This window comes from Ciconia boyciana, chromosome 4, assembly GCF_034638445.1.
Source record: "Ciconia boyciana chromosome 4, ASM3463844v1, whole genome shotgun sequence".
Taxonomy (NCBI): Eukaryota; Metazoa; Chordata; class Aves; order Ciconiiformes; family Ciconiidae; genus Ciconia; species Ciconia boyciana.
Window position 1 is genome coordinate 62,287,508 of NC_132937.1, and position 16,204 is coordinate 62,303,711.

The 16,204-nt window shown below is 38.8% G+C and overlaps 1 protein-coding gene across 4 annotated transcripts in view; it reads left to right on the forward strand.

The window, feature by feature from the left end:
• The window catches only part of DAPK1 (death associated protein kinase 1), a 90,220-nt gene extending 74,707 nt beyond the window's left edge, over nt 1–15,513 (forward strand). For all 4 annotated transcript variants that reach the window (XM_072859670.1, XM_072859671.1, XM_072859672.1 and 1 more), the window contains 7 exons: nt 2,046–2,268; nt 4,715–4,903; nt 6,698–6,895; nt 9,231–9,369; nt 10,688–10,808; nt 12,328–12,516; nt 13,139–15,513. In XM_072859670.1, the coding sequence (XP_072715771.1) occupies nt 2,046–2,268; nt 4,715–4,903; nt 6,698–6,895; nt 9,231–9,369; nt 10,688–10,808; nt 12,328–12,516; nt 13,139–14,371 (2,292 nt within the window). In that variant the 3' untranslated portion in view covers nt 14,372–15,513. The remainder of the gene's footprint in view (nt 1–2,045; nt 2,269–4,714; nt 4,904–6,697; nt 6,896–9,230; nt 9,370–10,687; nt 10,809–12,327; nt 12,517–13,138) is intronic.
• The last annotated feature ends 691 nt before the right edge of the window (nt 15,514–16,204 follow it).

The window sequence follows — 16,204 nt, forward strand, 5'->3', positions numbered from 1 at the left end:
GCAATAGCATATGGTGTATACCAGGCATTGCCAACATGGAAGTAGAATCATGTCCTTTAGTCCTGCCAGTAAATCTATACTTGCTAGCATTGTAAAATATATCAGTGAAGGTGTCAGAAAGTGCCAAAGTTCAGGCTTCCTTTGCAATGATAGCTTTTGTAAACATTTGTTGTAACAGGATCCATTTTGCATAGTTGCATCCCGACGCTGAACCCTTACCTGTTTCTGCATGCAGGTGGGTAAATTTGTGTTTTAGTCGTGATGTAAATATGGAACTAATACAAATTGACCTAGAACAAAAGGGAGAAGATCAGATAAATCCCTTCTGAAAGAGATGTTAGTATCTGTAACTCTGTTCTTGATAGCCAAGTATACTTAATTATTGAAGGCCTGCCTATATATATGGGGAAAATGTATAATTATATACTTTATCAGAGTATACTTTGCAACAGAGAATCTGATCAACTGGAATTAATAAACTACATCAAACCACTGAAAATATTCTAGTACTACTCAAAATGCTCAGTATCATCTAGTAGAGAGCATACCTGACACTTGTTTTATTTTCAGTGCCTGTGGAGGGTTTTGTCCCTAATAGGACACACATGAAGAACCTACTGTCATAGTGGCTCTTGCAGAGGATTCAGTATTAGCCATGAGGGGGTGCAGTATTTGCATGGTGACTAACTTATTTAATAAGTGCCTGTTAGAAAGGAAGGAACTAAATTATATGCGCTACTATTTCTGTCAAATTTCTCAGCTTAATTGCTGCATGCTTATAATTTTGGGGGGCTGTAGGTGCTCACTTAATGACTCATCCTACATGTTAAACTCAGTACAAATGCAGAACAACAGAGCCACTCTCTCAGCTCCAAATGGGGGAATGAAGGAAGGGAGGATGAAGGTAGTTCCTTTGCCCTTCCACCTTTCTGCTGTCTCCCTGTTTCCTTAAAACAGGTCTTTCTGTGGTGGGAGACACTTGATAGTTCACTGACCTGCACTGCATCCCCTTGTTGAGTTGATTTTTCAAGCTCAGCTTGTGTGGGAAATAGAGCATCCATGTCTCGTTGCCTCTTGCTGGGCAAAGAGAAAAGACAAACTTGATTTGTTCATTCCCGACTCTGTCTTCAGCAGGAACAGAAGGAGTAACCTTCAGATACTACAAGACAAGATACAGATGGATAATGGGGGAGCTCAAAGTGGAAAGCTCTTCTGTAGGAGATGTGATTGGGTTTGAGGAAGGCCTGTGTAGGAGGATGAGATTGCAGCTGTGGAAGAGATAATGAATGCACACAGAGGGCAAACTGTGAGTGGAGAATTAAGCAGGGAGGCCTGGGAGTAAAGAGGGAAACCAGTGTGGAGGATGTACACTTGCAGTAGAGGGTTAGAAAAATGGAAGGTGAATAGTATGCGAGAGGTTTTTTAAGGTAAAGAAGAATAAGTGTGTGGGGAAAGGAGAGATAAGAGTGGTCTGGCAAAAGCAATATTTACCTTGCAAAGAACTGAAGTGGAAAGAAACAGAGGGGGGGAGCAGGAAGAGAATTCTCCCAAATATGAGAAGTACAGAAAAAAGATGATGTAAAGAAGAGGGGAAATACACATCAAGTTTTTGGATTGCTTAGGTGGTAGCTGTCACTGCAAAGTTATTCAATGCTGCATATATATTATCTAAGAATATGGATATTGGTTATGCTACTGGGACTGACAGGTAAGGAGAATGTGTACTGAAAGAGGCTAGTTTTTCCTCCTTTGCCCTCTCCATCAGAGGTCAAAATGATCCCATTCACTGATGTTGCGCCTGAAATCATGTGTGATTTTCATGAAGACTCAAGGCTGTTGAGAGCAAGTAGTCAGCTGTGCCTTGTCTACCTGTCCCTGCCCTCTGCCAGTAACTGATCACTTGCATGATGAAGCAGATGGAGGAAGTGATTCAGATGAACACCAGCCTGGCAAGAAAGCGTTATCTAAACCCTGTGTTTTGAGTTTGTTGGGAGGCAGAAGTTGCCTGCCACACGTTCTCATTTCTTCTGTATGTTGAATTTTAGGATGCACACCGGGGGCTTTTTATCCAGCAGCTGCGGCACACGCAGAATCCACAGCCCCGGATCAAACTGAAGCTGTTTGGACACTCTGGCGCTGGGAAAACAACCCTCGTCGAGTCTCTCAAGTGTGGCCTGATACGAAGCTTTTTCCGAAGACGTAGGCCTAGGCTCTCCTCCACAAACTCAACCAGATTCCCCCCATCTCCTTTGTCTTCCAAACCTTCAGGTATGACTTCAAAGATGTAAAGTTTGAATGAGAAAACATTTTCCTCTTAGTCTGTGTAGCTCCTAAGGAAGAACTGTTGGCTGCACTGCAAAAGACAGGACAGGCTAAGTGTGTAAGAAACCAAAGCAAAGCGGAGAGGGTATTGACTTCTCTGTGTGCAGGCTCATACCTAAAGTAAGAGTGAAGAGGAGTAGCCGGTGTGGAGGGTGTAGGATTAGATAAGGTTTTGTTTATTCACATGCTGCATAAGTGAATTTGGAGAGTGGAGGACAGGACTTACGAACACTGACATTTATTTTTCACAAGAAGTCCTGGGCTACGAACACCAGTGTTGTGACCAGATTCCACCGTCGTGGTTTTGGGGATTGTTTTCTCAGCCTTTTTGTTTGAGTAGCTTCAATAAACTCTGTTGCAAATCGAAACAGTTGCTCCATCTTTATGTGATTTTTAAGTAATAATAAGAGGATTCAGAACTCCCTCTGATGCTTTGGAGTGCTTTTCCGTAAGGTACAGGAGTGGATTAGCCCAGTTAGAGGTGTCTAAAATTGTCTCCAAACAAGATGAAAATGGAGATTTTCTAAACTGAAGAAAATGTGTGCAAATAATAGGGAAACTTTGCCCACGTAGCACCAGTTGGCCTGTGTGAAGTGAGAAGAGCTATAGGGTGCGGAGGAACTAGCTAGGTTTACACTTCAGCATGTGCCTGGCTTTGGAAGAACCCACAGCTGTGGCAGAAGGACACTGGAAGGAGTAGTGAACTATTTGTCCAGGTCTCTCTTCTAACACTGAGAGGCTGCACAATGTATACTAGCGAAGCAGGCTCTTTGAGGAGCTCAAGTTTAAACTGATGTTTAGAAGGAGTCTTACTGTGTAAGTTTTAGATGGGGTCAGGGTTGCCTTTTCTGTAGAAACCTTTGGATAATACTTGCAGGTTTAGGTTTTGTTCATCATTTTTAAGTAATGTTAGAACAGGCCTAGTAGCAGATTTCATCTCTGGTTTCTCTCTAGTCACCTGAGGAAGCTATAAGGTACTCACAAGAGTGGCTTTAACAAGAGAAGATACCTGGCACAGAGATTGTTACTGCATTTGCTGTTTACTTAATACAAGGGGCTCATATCTGTGACAACAGAATAAAGACATTGATTAAATGAATCAATCAGAAGTTCTTGATTTATTTATCTTAATTTACTGTGTCATACAAGGGTAGGTAAGTCACTCAAGGAATATCAGTTCCTGGAGGCAGTGCAGGAAGGTTTTGACTGAAGACAGATTTTTTTTTTATTTTTTTTTTCTTACGTTGGTTGGTACCAGAACCAGAGGATAGGTGTTATGTCACATTGGCAAATGTGACTAGAAATAGAAATAATGTGAATAAAAATAATGGTGAATTTGAAGCATGCACTTGAAAATAGCTTACCTAGATATAAAGCCAGAAAGTTGTGCAGTGCTACGCACACTTGAAACTCGTTCAGTTCTATGCAAACAAAGCTACTATGGCATTGTTTTAATGTTTGGATTCTTGGTTTTTGCTTGTTTCAGGATTTGGGGTTTTTTTGGATGAAAATCGTTATCTAACATGTAAATAATGTTATGGGTTGAGTGACATAATCAGATAAACATTTAAACCAGCACAGTTTCATCTATACGTGATTACATGCTAAGGTTTGTTTAAATTCTGTAAAAATAAGTGTGTGAATTCGCCATGTATTTATTTACAAGAGCCTAAAGATTTAAATATTACACTAGAAGATCAAACATGAAAATATAGTTTTACAGCTGACAGGTAGTTTCCTTCTATATTAAAAGCCAAATATTAAAATTCAGCATCTAGTGGAGGAAAGAAATCTTTACTTTCTCCACTAGATGGTGCAAGTCAATTAAAAAGCCCTTTCATTTCTCATTTACTGTTAGCGAATCTGAATTAAGCATGAACTAAACTAATTGCTTATTAGTAAAACAATCTTGGTTAAGGGCCTGGTTTTCTCCCCCACCTCCCCAGAAACAGTTGTTACACAGTGATATTTCTATCCTTACTTACACAACTCTAGTATATAAATATGTAGCATTTCCTTGCCAATAAAAATACACCATGCTATGAAATTGCAGCCCCTAGCTAAAAAAGCAGTATATCTTTGCAACACAGAAGAACTTTAACTATTGAAACCTTTCATTCCCAAATCATTCAGGTTTTTTCTATGCATTCCACCCAGCGATGTATCTGCTGAAGGGCAATAAGAGCTATATGGGATCATTCTAATATTTTCCTTTTCATCATTCAGAATAAGGTTGTAGTTGTATATGCTCACACCTTGTCATCATCTCCTTTCCTTGAAGAGCAGTTTGGCTTTTTTTAATAAGGTCTTATGCTTTGCATACTTATTTTGAAGTGATCTGGCTGTGATTTTTCACATGGTTTGTAATCTCATTTTCCTTTCCCTGGCCCAGTTTCAGTAAGCATTACGAATCTTTATCCTGGTTGTGAGAATGTCAGCGTGAGAAGCCGTAGTATGATGTTTGAGCCGGGCCTGACCAAAGGGGTATTAGAAGCTTTCGTTTCACCTGCTCATCACTCTCACTTCTCTGCTGATGACCAGTCCACGAAGGCCATTGACATTCAAAATGCCTGCTTGCATGGTAAGCAGAGCCCTGGGGTGGCGTGCCTTAATGCTGCGGGATGGTTAATGCCATGTTGCTTGTTTTTGAAAATAAAAAGGGAAAAAAAAAATCTGACTTAGTGTGGTAGTGACTGTGGTTGAGAATCCAACACTGGTGGGGTTTGGTTTGGTTAAGCAGAAGGTAAATCTGCGTGAGGTTCTCTACCTGTAATACACATAGGAATCATGTGTCAGATCCTTATAGTGTCACATAGAAATGTTTTTGAGATTAATAAGTGGGGCAGGAGGAAGGAGGGATTTGGTGTAATATGAGTGGGTTGGCAGACCAGCTACTAGTGTGAAGGGTCCTTCACCTATAGTGTATATCGTTTGGGGATTTTATCAGATTTAATCTGGTCCCATAGACCCAAATGTCTTCACCATGTAAGTGATTCTCAGCTGTATGAAGGACCCACCATTCTCACCCCATGGCAGGACTGGAGCATGTTTGGTAGGTCCTGGAGCTCACCAAACATGGTGAGTGGAGCTTCCGATTTAATTTTTTTTGAAAGGAAGCTAACTGCTCTGCAATTTAGACCAGTTAGCAGTAACAGGTCAGTCAGAGAGGTTGTCATAAGTACATATATGTCTTTTGACTGTGAAGACCATACAAATGGTGCATATAGACCACCAGCCATACTAACAGTTATATAGGTGGTAAGATCTCTTCTTAATAAGGAAAATGTTTTGCATGCCTTAGCAGCTGCAATTTTGAAGCTGAGTTAGGGTTAATCAACATTTTGTTTTGGAGAGGGAGACCTATTTATGAATGCAGTATATGCACACTAACACATGCAGTGACAAAACGTTTGGCCTAGATGCTGAAGAGTTTGGCATGTAGCTAAAGCTTGTTCTTTGTCCAGGCTAATTTCCTCTTTCAGTGTAATTTGAAACCAAGTCAAATTCTGCAGTGAGAGAGAGTTGCGCAACAGACTGTCAGAAGGGGTTTCTTTTCTTTCTCTGTGCTGTCTTGATATAGAAGGAAAGCGTGCACGGGGATGAACTCCAAATAGCTATACTGAACAGATTTGAGCTTTCTGGCTTATTTTCTTGTAGAAATTTGAGGTGCATCTTAATCAGCATTTATTTAAATAGAGGTAGTAAAAGTGCAGCAGACTTCACCCTAATCAGATGGTGAGTCTGGGAAGTGCCATACAGTGCAACACACTAATACTTTTCTTGCCTGAAGCTAAAGGAGATGGCAAAAAGAAGCACGGTGCTGTTGGGATTCTTAACATGGTGATTCTTCTTAATAACCTGATGTGAATAGAACAGTTCTGTAAAGCAAAGTGGTTTCTTTGAGAATATCCTTCAGGTGTTTTTAATACCAGCAGTGGCATGTTAAGAAGAAAAATTAATTAAAATGTTGAGCTTTTTGGGGTAAGCAGGAAAAGAATGGGGGCCATTATTCTTGTTTTTCAAGGGAATTACAAGATCCGTTGCTATTGTGCAAGGCAAAGGCCAATTTAATGTGTAAGGCTTCATGCATTTAACACACAGGTGCTTCCATGTGGCATCCAGCTGAATGTCCTAGGGAAGTGAATGTGAGAGAGGAACAGATTGTGAGGACCCAACTTCTCAGCCTCTGAGACTGACTGAAACCTGTTCCCTTTGTTCATGATTGCATTTGCAGTCTTGCTTTCTCACATGCATACAGTTTATCTTTGTGAAAGTTTAAATCAGATTAACTCTTTCGTTTGTCTTTCCATGGCTGAAAGATGCTTCGTGCTTACTGACAAAGTGTGATCTTGTCATCTGTTTGTCTCTTTTTCAGGAGTTGGTGATTTCAGCATCTGGGAATTCGCTGGGAATCCTGTGTATTTCTGCTGTTACGATTTTTTTGCTGCAAATGATCCCACTGCAATTCATATAGTGCTTTTTAGTCTCGAGGAGCCTTACGAAATCCAGCTAAACCAAGTGACCTTTTGGCTCAGTTTCCTGAAATCATTAGTCCCAGTTGAGGAGCCAATAGGTATGCTCTTCTGCCTGTTAATGAAATAGTAGGGGACTATAAGATAAAGCTTCTTGTGTTTCTCTGCAACTTTGTACATCCTCCGTGTTGCGTGCTGTTATGTGTCTTCATTCCCATGTATTCAAACAAACTTTACACAAGGTTTCTTAGAGAAAGGGAATTTCATCTGTGGAACAAGTGTGAAGAGTTGTACACACCACTTAGTCCAGCTAAAAAGAGTCATGAGGTACAGTGCAGCCTCTTGTGGCACTGGAATTTACATCTGTAAATGGTAGATGAAGTTTTATGTCAGATAAGCTGCATGGAAAAGTGTTTCAGAGGGTTGGAACCATTTAAAACCATTTTTAGATGCATTGTTTAAATTCTATTTATATCTAACCCCAATTAACAGTGTTTCCAGCATAAATTGATGTTCTCAGTGAGAACAGGACAGAACGACATTGTGGAGTGGTGTTACCTCTCAGTACATGCCACTTCAACATGTTTAGCTGGAGTTGTACATGGACTTCAAATATGTTAACCTGTGGTGCATCAGGGTGTACAGAAACCAGTATTTCTAGTAAATTTCACTTCACATATTCTCAGACTTTGCACAGGTTTTAAGTAAGTTTACTTGTTTTATATTCAAGCTTTCTAACAAACTGGAAGTTACTTGGCAAGTAAACAAATTAACTTACATAACTGGTTTTTTTCCCTTAAAAGGTCTGTAGGTCTAGGTATAAGTACCATATAACTTGTTCGTGTTTGTACCTGAGCATTGGTCTGCAGACTGTGACAGTTTCATGGATGAACCAAGCTCTGACATGTGTCTTGGTACTACGAACCGAAATGTTATTCTGGCCCGTGGATCTAACTCAGCGCTCATGGACTTTTATAACGCTGCTAGGGATTCACCAGACAAGCATATCAAATACTTACATAGTGCAAAGAGTATTTCCCCTCTCTTTTTATTTTCTGCTCAATTCTGTATGCATTATCTCAGTCAAATCGTAATAATGATAAGCCAAGGCAGACCTTCAGTTTTCAGTTCAGGCATCTGCATGTCTTTCATGTTCCGTTTTAGGTCAAATCACAAAGTTAACAATATGAGCATTTGCATCTAACCAACATGAAATTACTTCTGGAAGTGAAAGCTCAGATATTTGCAGAAAAGTATCAAAGCTGAAAATACAGTTAATTTGCAATTGCTGAAATCTTTTCACAGCTCCTCAGTCTAGCAAGGAAACTTAGTTCTTGCTTTGACCAAGTTAGAATTCGAGTTAATTGTTTCTTCTCGGTGATCTAATTATCAGCATTATTTAGATACTTTGCTTAAGTCAGTGTTTATACTAGTCAGCTCAGTTTGGGTACCCATGCATTTTTGTACAACTCTCTCAAGTAATAGGTAATAACTGATGTTAGCAGAAAACTTAAACTTTTGCAATTACTTTCCAGTTATTTTGTCTAAATCCTTCAGCTGCCACAAAAGAAAAAGAAAAAAAAAAAAAAAGATTTACAATTACAAAATACTGACCTTGAAGTGCTAAGCAGAGATTTGGGAAAATGTGGCTTTTTATGAATGAATCAAGATTCTGTAGCTGTCAGTTGATGAAAACTGATCAGTGATGTAAGCATATTTCTCCCATGTGAAGTTTTGTCAGACTAAACCAGCAGGATTGGATTGTACTATCTTTTTTAAAAATAGTCTAATGATGTTTCCTCTTTTCTGGAAGATCAGTTTGAGAAAAGATTGAAAACTGTGTTCCATACGCTCACTTCATTCATGCCATTTGTATCTTTCTTTCTTTCTCATTCTTTTTCATGGTTTCTGACAGGCTTTCCTACTTAACTCTCACCTAAGTGGGAGGTCATTGTTTGTGTAAGTACTGCAAAATAGCATTCATACCAACGTATGAATGTTGTAGATGTTTTGTGTTCTATTTATAATCCTCTACTCTGCACCTGTAGTATTAAGGACCATCCAAAGATTGAGAAACCCTTTCAAGAAGCTGTTATTTTTAATTATTTTTCCTCACACTATTATAGTTTGTAGTTAATAGAGATGTCATTAGTGTTACTGATTAATGTTTTTGTTAAAACAATAAAGTCGTGTAATATCAAGGTATGTGATGTTATTCAAAGAGTCTAGCTATTCAAATTGGATGTTATATAGATAATCCTATAGGCAGATAACAGCCAAAGGACCAGTGGTGTAAGCACAGTATGCCTATGCTTAGACTTGGTAAATCCACTGCAAAAGTGATTGGTATGAAGAATGTAAAATGTATTGCTACTTTCCTGGCTCATCTTCATAGGCATGTCTCATAGTGAGGGAGTGCTTTTGTTTCTCTTCTAGCATTTGGTGGAAAGCTGAAACGTCCCCTGTATGTTGTTTTGGTTGCCACACATGCTGACATAGTGAATCTTCCTCGGCCTGTTGGAGGAGAGTTTTGGTATGACAAAGACATGTCGTTGTTGAGAGAAATCAGGAACAGGTAAGTGGGGATTGTATTTATGTGTAGTGTTTAAACATGTCAGTTGGAAAGAAAAAACCCTGAAATGCATAGGAATATGTAAAAGGCTTTTATGTGGCTTAAGCTTTATGATATTATGATATTTTTAGTATATTCAGGAAGCTTATATTGTGCAAAAATTGAAACATTTACCAATATTACAGTGAGTGAGCTGCCTCAAGTGAGCTAAAATGAGACAAGTGGTGCAAAAATGAGTTGAGGTTCAGGAAGTCTCACACTGCAAACACTGGGATACATCCAAAGGCCTCTATCAGCCATTTGTCTAACATCTTGGTGCTCAGGTTTTGCGCCAAGTCTCGGAAAAGTGGACAGTTCTCAGCTACAAACTCTGGGTGCAAAAGAAGAATCTTTACAGGAGAGCCACCCTTTGCTCTGAACGGATTTAGGATGGGTAGGAAAAAAACTTAAACCAGGCCTGGAGGTACTCCATACACAGTTTGTGAAGAGCTGGACACTGTGGAGTCACACAGGTGACAAGGCCATCCAAGAGGTACCTAGAATTTAGGGAAACTTGTAGCCTTCTTCAGCAAATGTTTGGAGAGCATGCTAATTGTAGAAGGAAATAGGGAATTTTTCATGAACATACTATTGTATAAAGTAATAATAATTTATATTCACAGTGAGCAAGTTAAGTGGGTAATACATGGTATGAGGAACCATCCATACCTGTGAGCATAGGCACTTGTCTGGACTGTACAAGAAACAGCTGTAGGAGCTCCAGCACAATAGTGGCAGGGCAGTATCTTAATCAATCGAAATAGACCAACAGAAAATACCTGTGTGTAATCTTTGATGTTGGAATCCTTTTAAATGCAAATCAGCCCAGAGCTAGGAAAACAAGTATGTGCAGTTGAAAAGTCAAAAGGAAGTGAGAAAGAGAGCTGGTGTCAATAGCAATGACAACTGAACTCTTTAAAGTGAGAAGAAAGAAAACAACAAATATGAAGTCCTTAAAAATAATTAATTCCTGCTATCGCTTCTCTAGTAAAATGTTTGGGTTTGTAATTACAACTCCTGTGACGCAGTTGTAATTTTCTTACACATCTTCAGCCTTCTCCCTTAGGAAAGACAACAATTTTTTCTCAATATCTATTTATTTTCAAGAAAATAAAAGAGCAGCTATAAAATATCTTCGCATAATCAGTACTTAAACTTTTTCATCATTCCTTGAAGAAGAATAATTCCTGTGTAATTAAAGATGGAAGTACAACTGCATTAACAAATAAAACTATTTGGGATTTGGGACTAAGTAAGTAATTGCTCGCTTTTTCTCTTCTAGATTTGGAAATGATCTGCAAATTTCAGACAAGTTATTTGTCTTGGATGCTGGAGCATCTGGGTCTAAAGATATGAAGCTTCTCCGAAATCACTTGCAAGAAATAAGAAGCCAGATAATTTCTGTAAGTAATGTCTAATGGTCTGGGTTGGGCCAGCCAAAATGTGAAAATCTTGTGTAATAATTTACTGTAAATTTACTACTTACATTATGAAAAAAGAAATGAGTGCTGTTTCAATTTTTTAGCAGAATGCATGACAGAGATGGTGATAAACAAACTCCTGACATCAAAGATTCAGTCCGCATTTTTAAAATTGTAGTTGTTTTGTACAGGTCACCAGAGTGATCTCTCTTGAAAGGAAATGATTGGAGATTTTCAGTTCGAAGTTATAGTTTCATATTTTGAATTGACAGTGATTGGATTCTGGTGTTGACCCTTTTTTGTTTTTTATTTTTTTTTTTAATCAGCGTAATATTACAGAGAAACAGAATATATTTCAGGCAAACAAGTTTTTCATTTAAAAAAAAAAAAAAAACCAGTGTAGAACAGTTTCCTCAACTGTTAGAAAGATAATTCCCTACATAGATGTGTGAACTGAATATGCATTAACTTTTTACTGTGCTTTTTTACTGAAAAATATGTGCTTGGAGTTTTGTATATATATGTGTCGATATATGTATATGAGACTAAAGGTAAAAAAGCCATGGTTTGATGTCATCACCATGAATCCACAAAGACTTCCATACTGAGTGTGACCAAGTCAAGTTGTTATGTCGCCTGTGCTAAATGGGTGTAAGTTTTTTCATACCAGAGGCCCTCTTACTTGTGTGACACACCAACAAGACTTTCTGCAGCTACTTCTGATAGGTATTTTTTAATAAATGAATTTAAAATTAGTGTATTACTGAGTTTATTCTGTAAATGTTTATTTTTATGCAAAATTCAGCCTATTGTATGTTCCAGATGGCCTCTTGATTTAATAAGCTTTTCTTCTGTGACAAAACTTTATCATAGCCATCGTCACTAGCTTGAAATCTGGAGGGTTTTGCCGCATAAGAAGTGCGTGCTGTGGCTTGAGAGTATAGGATGAAGGCATCAGTGATGTCCAAGACAATCAGTAGATAAAAGTACCATCTTTACTTCTTATCTGGTACTCTGCTTCTCACCTGGTGAAGTAAATTGGTCCTGTAGAGCTATTGATGAGTACAGATTTTAATTAAATGTTGACAGTTTCTGAAATAAAGATTAACTTCTAGATGCATGAAGGCAATTGATTATTTTGGAGTCACTGTTTCAGGTGGTCAGCACATTTGACAAGGCAGGACTATATAAACCAAACTTTGTTCCACATCTCAGGATTCCCTTTGTAATCATGGTGATGTTTGGAAAGTTTGCTTCTTTCAGCAAAAAAGTTGTTTCTGGAATTCACTTTATTAAGAAAAGTTAGATCTTACTGAATGCCAGATGGAAGAGTAAGGGTCCATCACAGGGGGAACTCTTTAGACGTGAATATACATCATTAATGCATTACACCTTGTAACCTCCCTTAAAAAACAAACAAACAAACAAAAAACCCCACCAATACTACTGTTATTCTCAGCAATGTAAAATTACAAATGGATGTTTTCTGTGCTTTTGTAAGACTTGCCCACCTATGACTCATCTGTGTGAAAAAATAATCTCCACACTGCCTTCATGGAGAAAAATGAATGGACCCAACCAGCTGATGTCCTTGCAGCAGTTTGTATACGATGTACAGGAACAGCTTAATCCCCTAGCAAGTGAAGATGACCTACGGCATATTGCACAGCAGTTGCATAGCATAGGAGAAGTAAGTGTTTTTATCTAAATTCCATATCTTTACTAGGAAGGTACTGCTCTGGTAGAATATTGCTTAATGGAATTTAAGCCAACTCCTATAGTTAATTTTTTTTCTCCTCCCTCTTAAGACATCATAAGAAGTAGAGATTGGTTAATAATGCTTTTTGTTATTGTTATTGTCTTGTGGCTCCTATTTCATTCAACATTATTTCTTTGAGACAGGAAGAATTATGGTTTATTGCTATAGTTGTAAGAATATATAATACCCAGAAAGGATAAGCATGCTATCATCTTTAAATTAGGTAGTGCCTAATGTGTTCACTGCATATGAGAAATTTATGTCTGTCCATTAGGAATTGAATTGTAGGATAACACCTCTGCATAAATAACTTGCAGGGCATGGCTAGGCTTTACTGCTTTTGGGCTCTAATGGCTTCATTACTAGTGGAAATCAAGAATAAGATCTGCTCTTTGTTCTGAATACTTGCAAGAAATTAAAATGCACTGTTTGTTTTTTGTCCAGTCAGCAGTGTTAATGAAATGATTGGGTCAGTAAGTTAGGAAAGAGAGAACATGGGGTATCCTCTTGTAATTCACAAGATGTAAATAGTAACTTTCATATTTATAAACAGATTAACATTATGCAGAGTGAAACTGTCCAAGATGTTGTGCTTCTGGATCCTCGCTGGCTCTGTTCAAATGTCCTTGGAAAAATCCTGTCGGTGGAGAACCCAAAAGCCCTCCATCACTATAGAGGTCGGTACACTATAGAGGACATCCAGCGTCTGGTGACAGATAGTGATGTGGAAGAACTGATACAGATTTTGGATGCCATGGATATTTGTGCAAGGGACCTTAGCAGTGGAGCAATGGTGGATATTCCTGCTCTCATAAAGACTGACAATCTCCACAGGTCTTGGACAGATGAGGAGGATGAGGTGCTGATTTATGGTGGTGTTAGAATCGTTCCTGTGGAACATCTTACCCCATTTCCTTGTGGAATTTTTCATAAAGTTCAGGTGAATCTCTGCAGGTGGATTCATCAGCAAAGCACAGAGGGAGATGCTGATATACGTCTGTGGGTAAATGGATCAAAGATTATGAATCGTGGAGCTGAGCTTTTAGTGCTGCTGGTCAACCATGGTCAGGGTATAGAGGTTCAAGTTAGAGGACTGGAAACAGAGAAGATCAAGTGCTGTTTACTCCTGGATTCTGTATGCAGCACCATTGATAACTTAATGGCCACAACCTTACCAGGCCTTCTGACCGGGAAATACTACCTTAGTCCTCAGCAGCTGAGGGAACATCATGAACCAGTAATGGTCTACCAGCCTAGAGACTTTTTCCGTGCACAGAGTCAAAAGGAGACATCGCTAACTAACACTATGGGGGGATATAAAGAGAGCTTTAGCAGTATACTGTGTTTTGGGTGTCTTGATGTCTACTCCCAGGGAAGCCTAGGAATGGATATTCATGTTTCCGATCTGAATCTACTTACCAGGAGAAAACTAAGTCGACTTTTGGATCCACCTGATCCTATGGGCAAAGATTGGTGCCTTCTGGCCATGAACCTGGGCCTCCCTGATCTCGTTGCAAAGTACAATACAAATAATGGAACACAAAATGACTTTCCCTCAAGCCCAGTCCATGCCCTTCTGCAGGAGTGGAGTAATGCTCCTGAGAGCACCATAGGTATCCTAATGTCTAAGCTGAGGGAATTAGGTCGCAGAGATGCAGCAGACTTCTTAGTGAAGGCATCTTCTGTATTCAAAATAAATTTAGATGCTAATGGTCAAGAGGCTTATGCTTCCAGTTGCAACAGTGGCACATCTTATAACTCGATTAGCTCTGTAGTGTCACGGTAAGAGCAGGAGTTTTGCGTGGACGTCTTTTCAAACTGCAGAAAGGATAAATGATACAGTACCAGAGTTTATGTGCATTTTAATTTATGAGGTTTCACATCAAAGGATCTTTATCCTTCTCCAGCACCACCTTTTTGTGCATAAACTTTCTACTTCTAACTGTGAATTGTTGCTCTTTATCTATTAAAAAGGCTGGTGTACTTCTGGTGTTTTAAAATTATTCCTGATACATAATGTGCTGCTTGATACTGCCATTTTAACTGGAAAGTCTTAACTTTTGGATTACGTACTGCAGCTGTTTTATAAAATATTTCGATTCTCCCCATAAAAGGTAGGGGGAGAAGAATAGCACATATTACCTGAATTGTGTATTTCTTACACCCATTTTTTTCTTTTCATCATGTCCTCTGCTTAACTTTTTTTATATTTGTAAGGAGAGAAATCCACCATTTGTGGTCCATCTGACTGAATTTAAAACCACGTTGTTTATAGCTGAAAAAGTGAGTGCCTTTTGCAGAAGGGAGGGTGCAGTTGATTTGAATGACCCTGCTGGAGTTACAAGAACATGCTACCTCTGTTTCACTGAAATTGTCTGCATGCTTATCATTGCAAGTGGTGCTTGCCTTTTAATTTTTCCTGCACTTCTAAGACATTGGTGATGAGACTCACACAGAGCATTCTTGTGCCAGTACTATGGGTATAGACATGTGATACCTAATCAACTTCAATTACAGTCAAATCATAATGTGAAAATCTCTTAAACTTGCCAATTATCATGCTTCATTATTTCCATGCACCTCAGGTAAAAGTTCATATCATTATAGAGTTCAAAAAACACAAGTGTTGGATACTGCAGAATAATATTGTATAGCTGTCAGTTGTAATTTGTGTATAACAAAGGTTTTCTACTATTAGATCCTGCATTACTTACTTCCTGTACTTGAAAACTTTGATGGGGATAAAAACAAAAAGGAAGCAAGGTTACTTGCAGTGATAACTTTAAAATTGATATGAGGGAATATGACCCATTCTCTGTTCTAAAAAGCATGTAATTTTAATGGTGCGATGTGTGTTTGTTTATATATATTGTATGTACATATTAATACTATTTTTTCCTTGATCTTACAATGTAGTAAAATTTTAAAGGATTTTTCTACAAATAAACTGTTGCTTGTTGCATCCTTGTCGTTCATATTCTGTAGCTGAAAGGGACCAAAACTTCTCTTTTCCTTACAGTCACAATCCTGGAGAGGCAATGTCTGGCTTCTGAAGTTCTGGAAACCTCCTGTTTCACTTCAGGGGGATTTCTCAGTATGCTGGAGGAATATTTATTTATTTGTTTACTGCAGAGGTGGTCCCTCTGCAGCAGAGGGATTTGCATTCATTTTGACAAATGGCAAGCCAAAGCAGTTTGCTACATAGCTTTTCCTTTGTGTTTTTTTACAATTAAAAACAAAGCAGCAGATGCGAGTCTGTCATCGGGAATCCTCCAGATTATGCTGTGTTGCAAAGGGGGAGAACGCTGCGTTAGAGCCTGTGCTGCGGTTATGGTCCTTTACATTAAGGATCCCCTCGTCACACAAGGGACTGTGCTGCTGATGACGATTTAAACTCTCAGCATCAGTCACTGATAGCTGCACAGTCTCTGTACAGCACTCTATGCAGGCAGCTCTGCACAATACCTCCTCCCTGTGTATGCTGCAAAGGAATTAAACAGACTCTTCTTAAAATGCTAGCTGCCATTTCCCATGGCCTCTCTTTGCATATTTTACCCTTGCTTCATTAAATCCTTCCCCGGGCATCGCTGGGCTCCTTAAAAGTCTAGTCCTCAGTGAG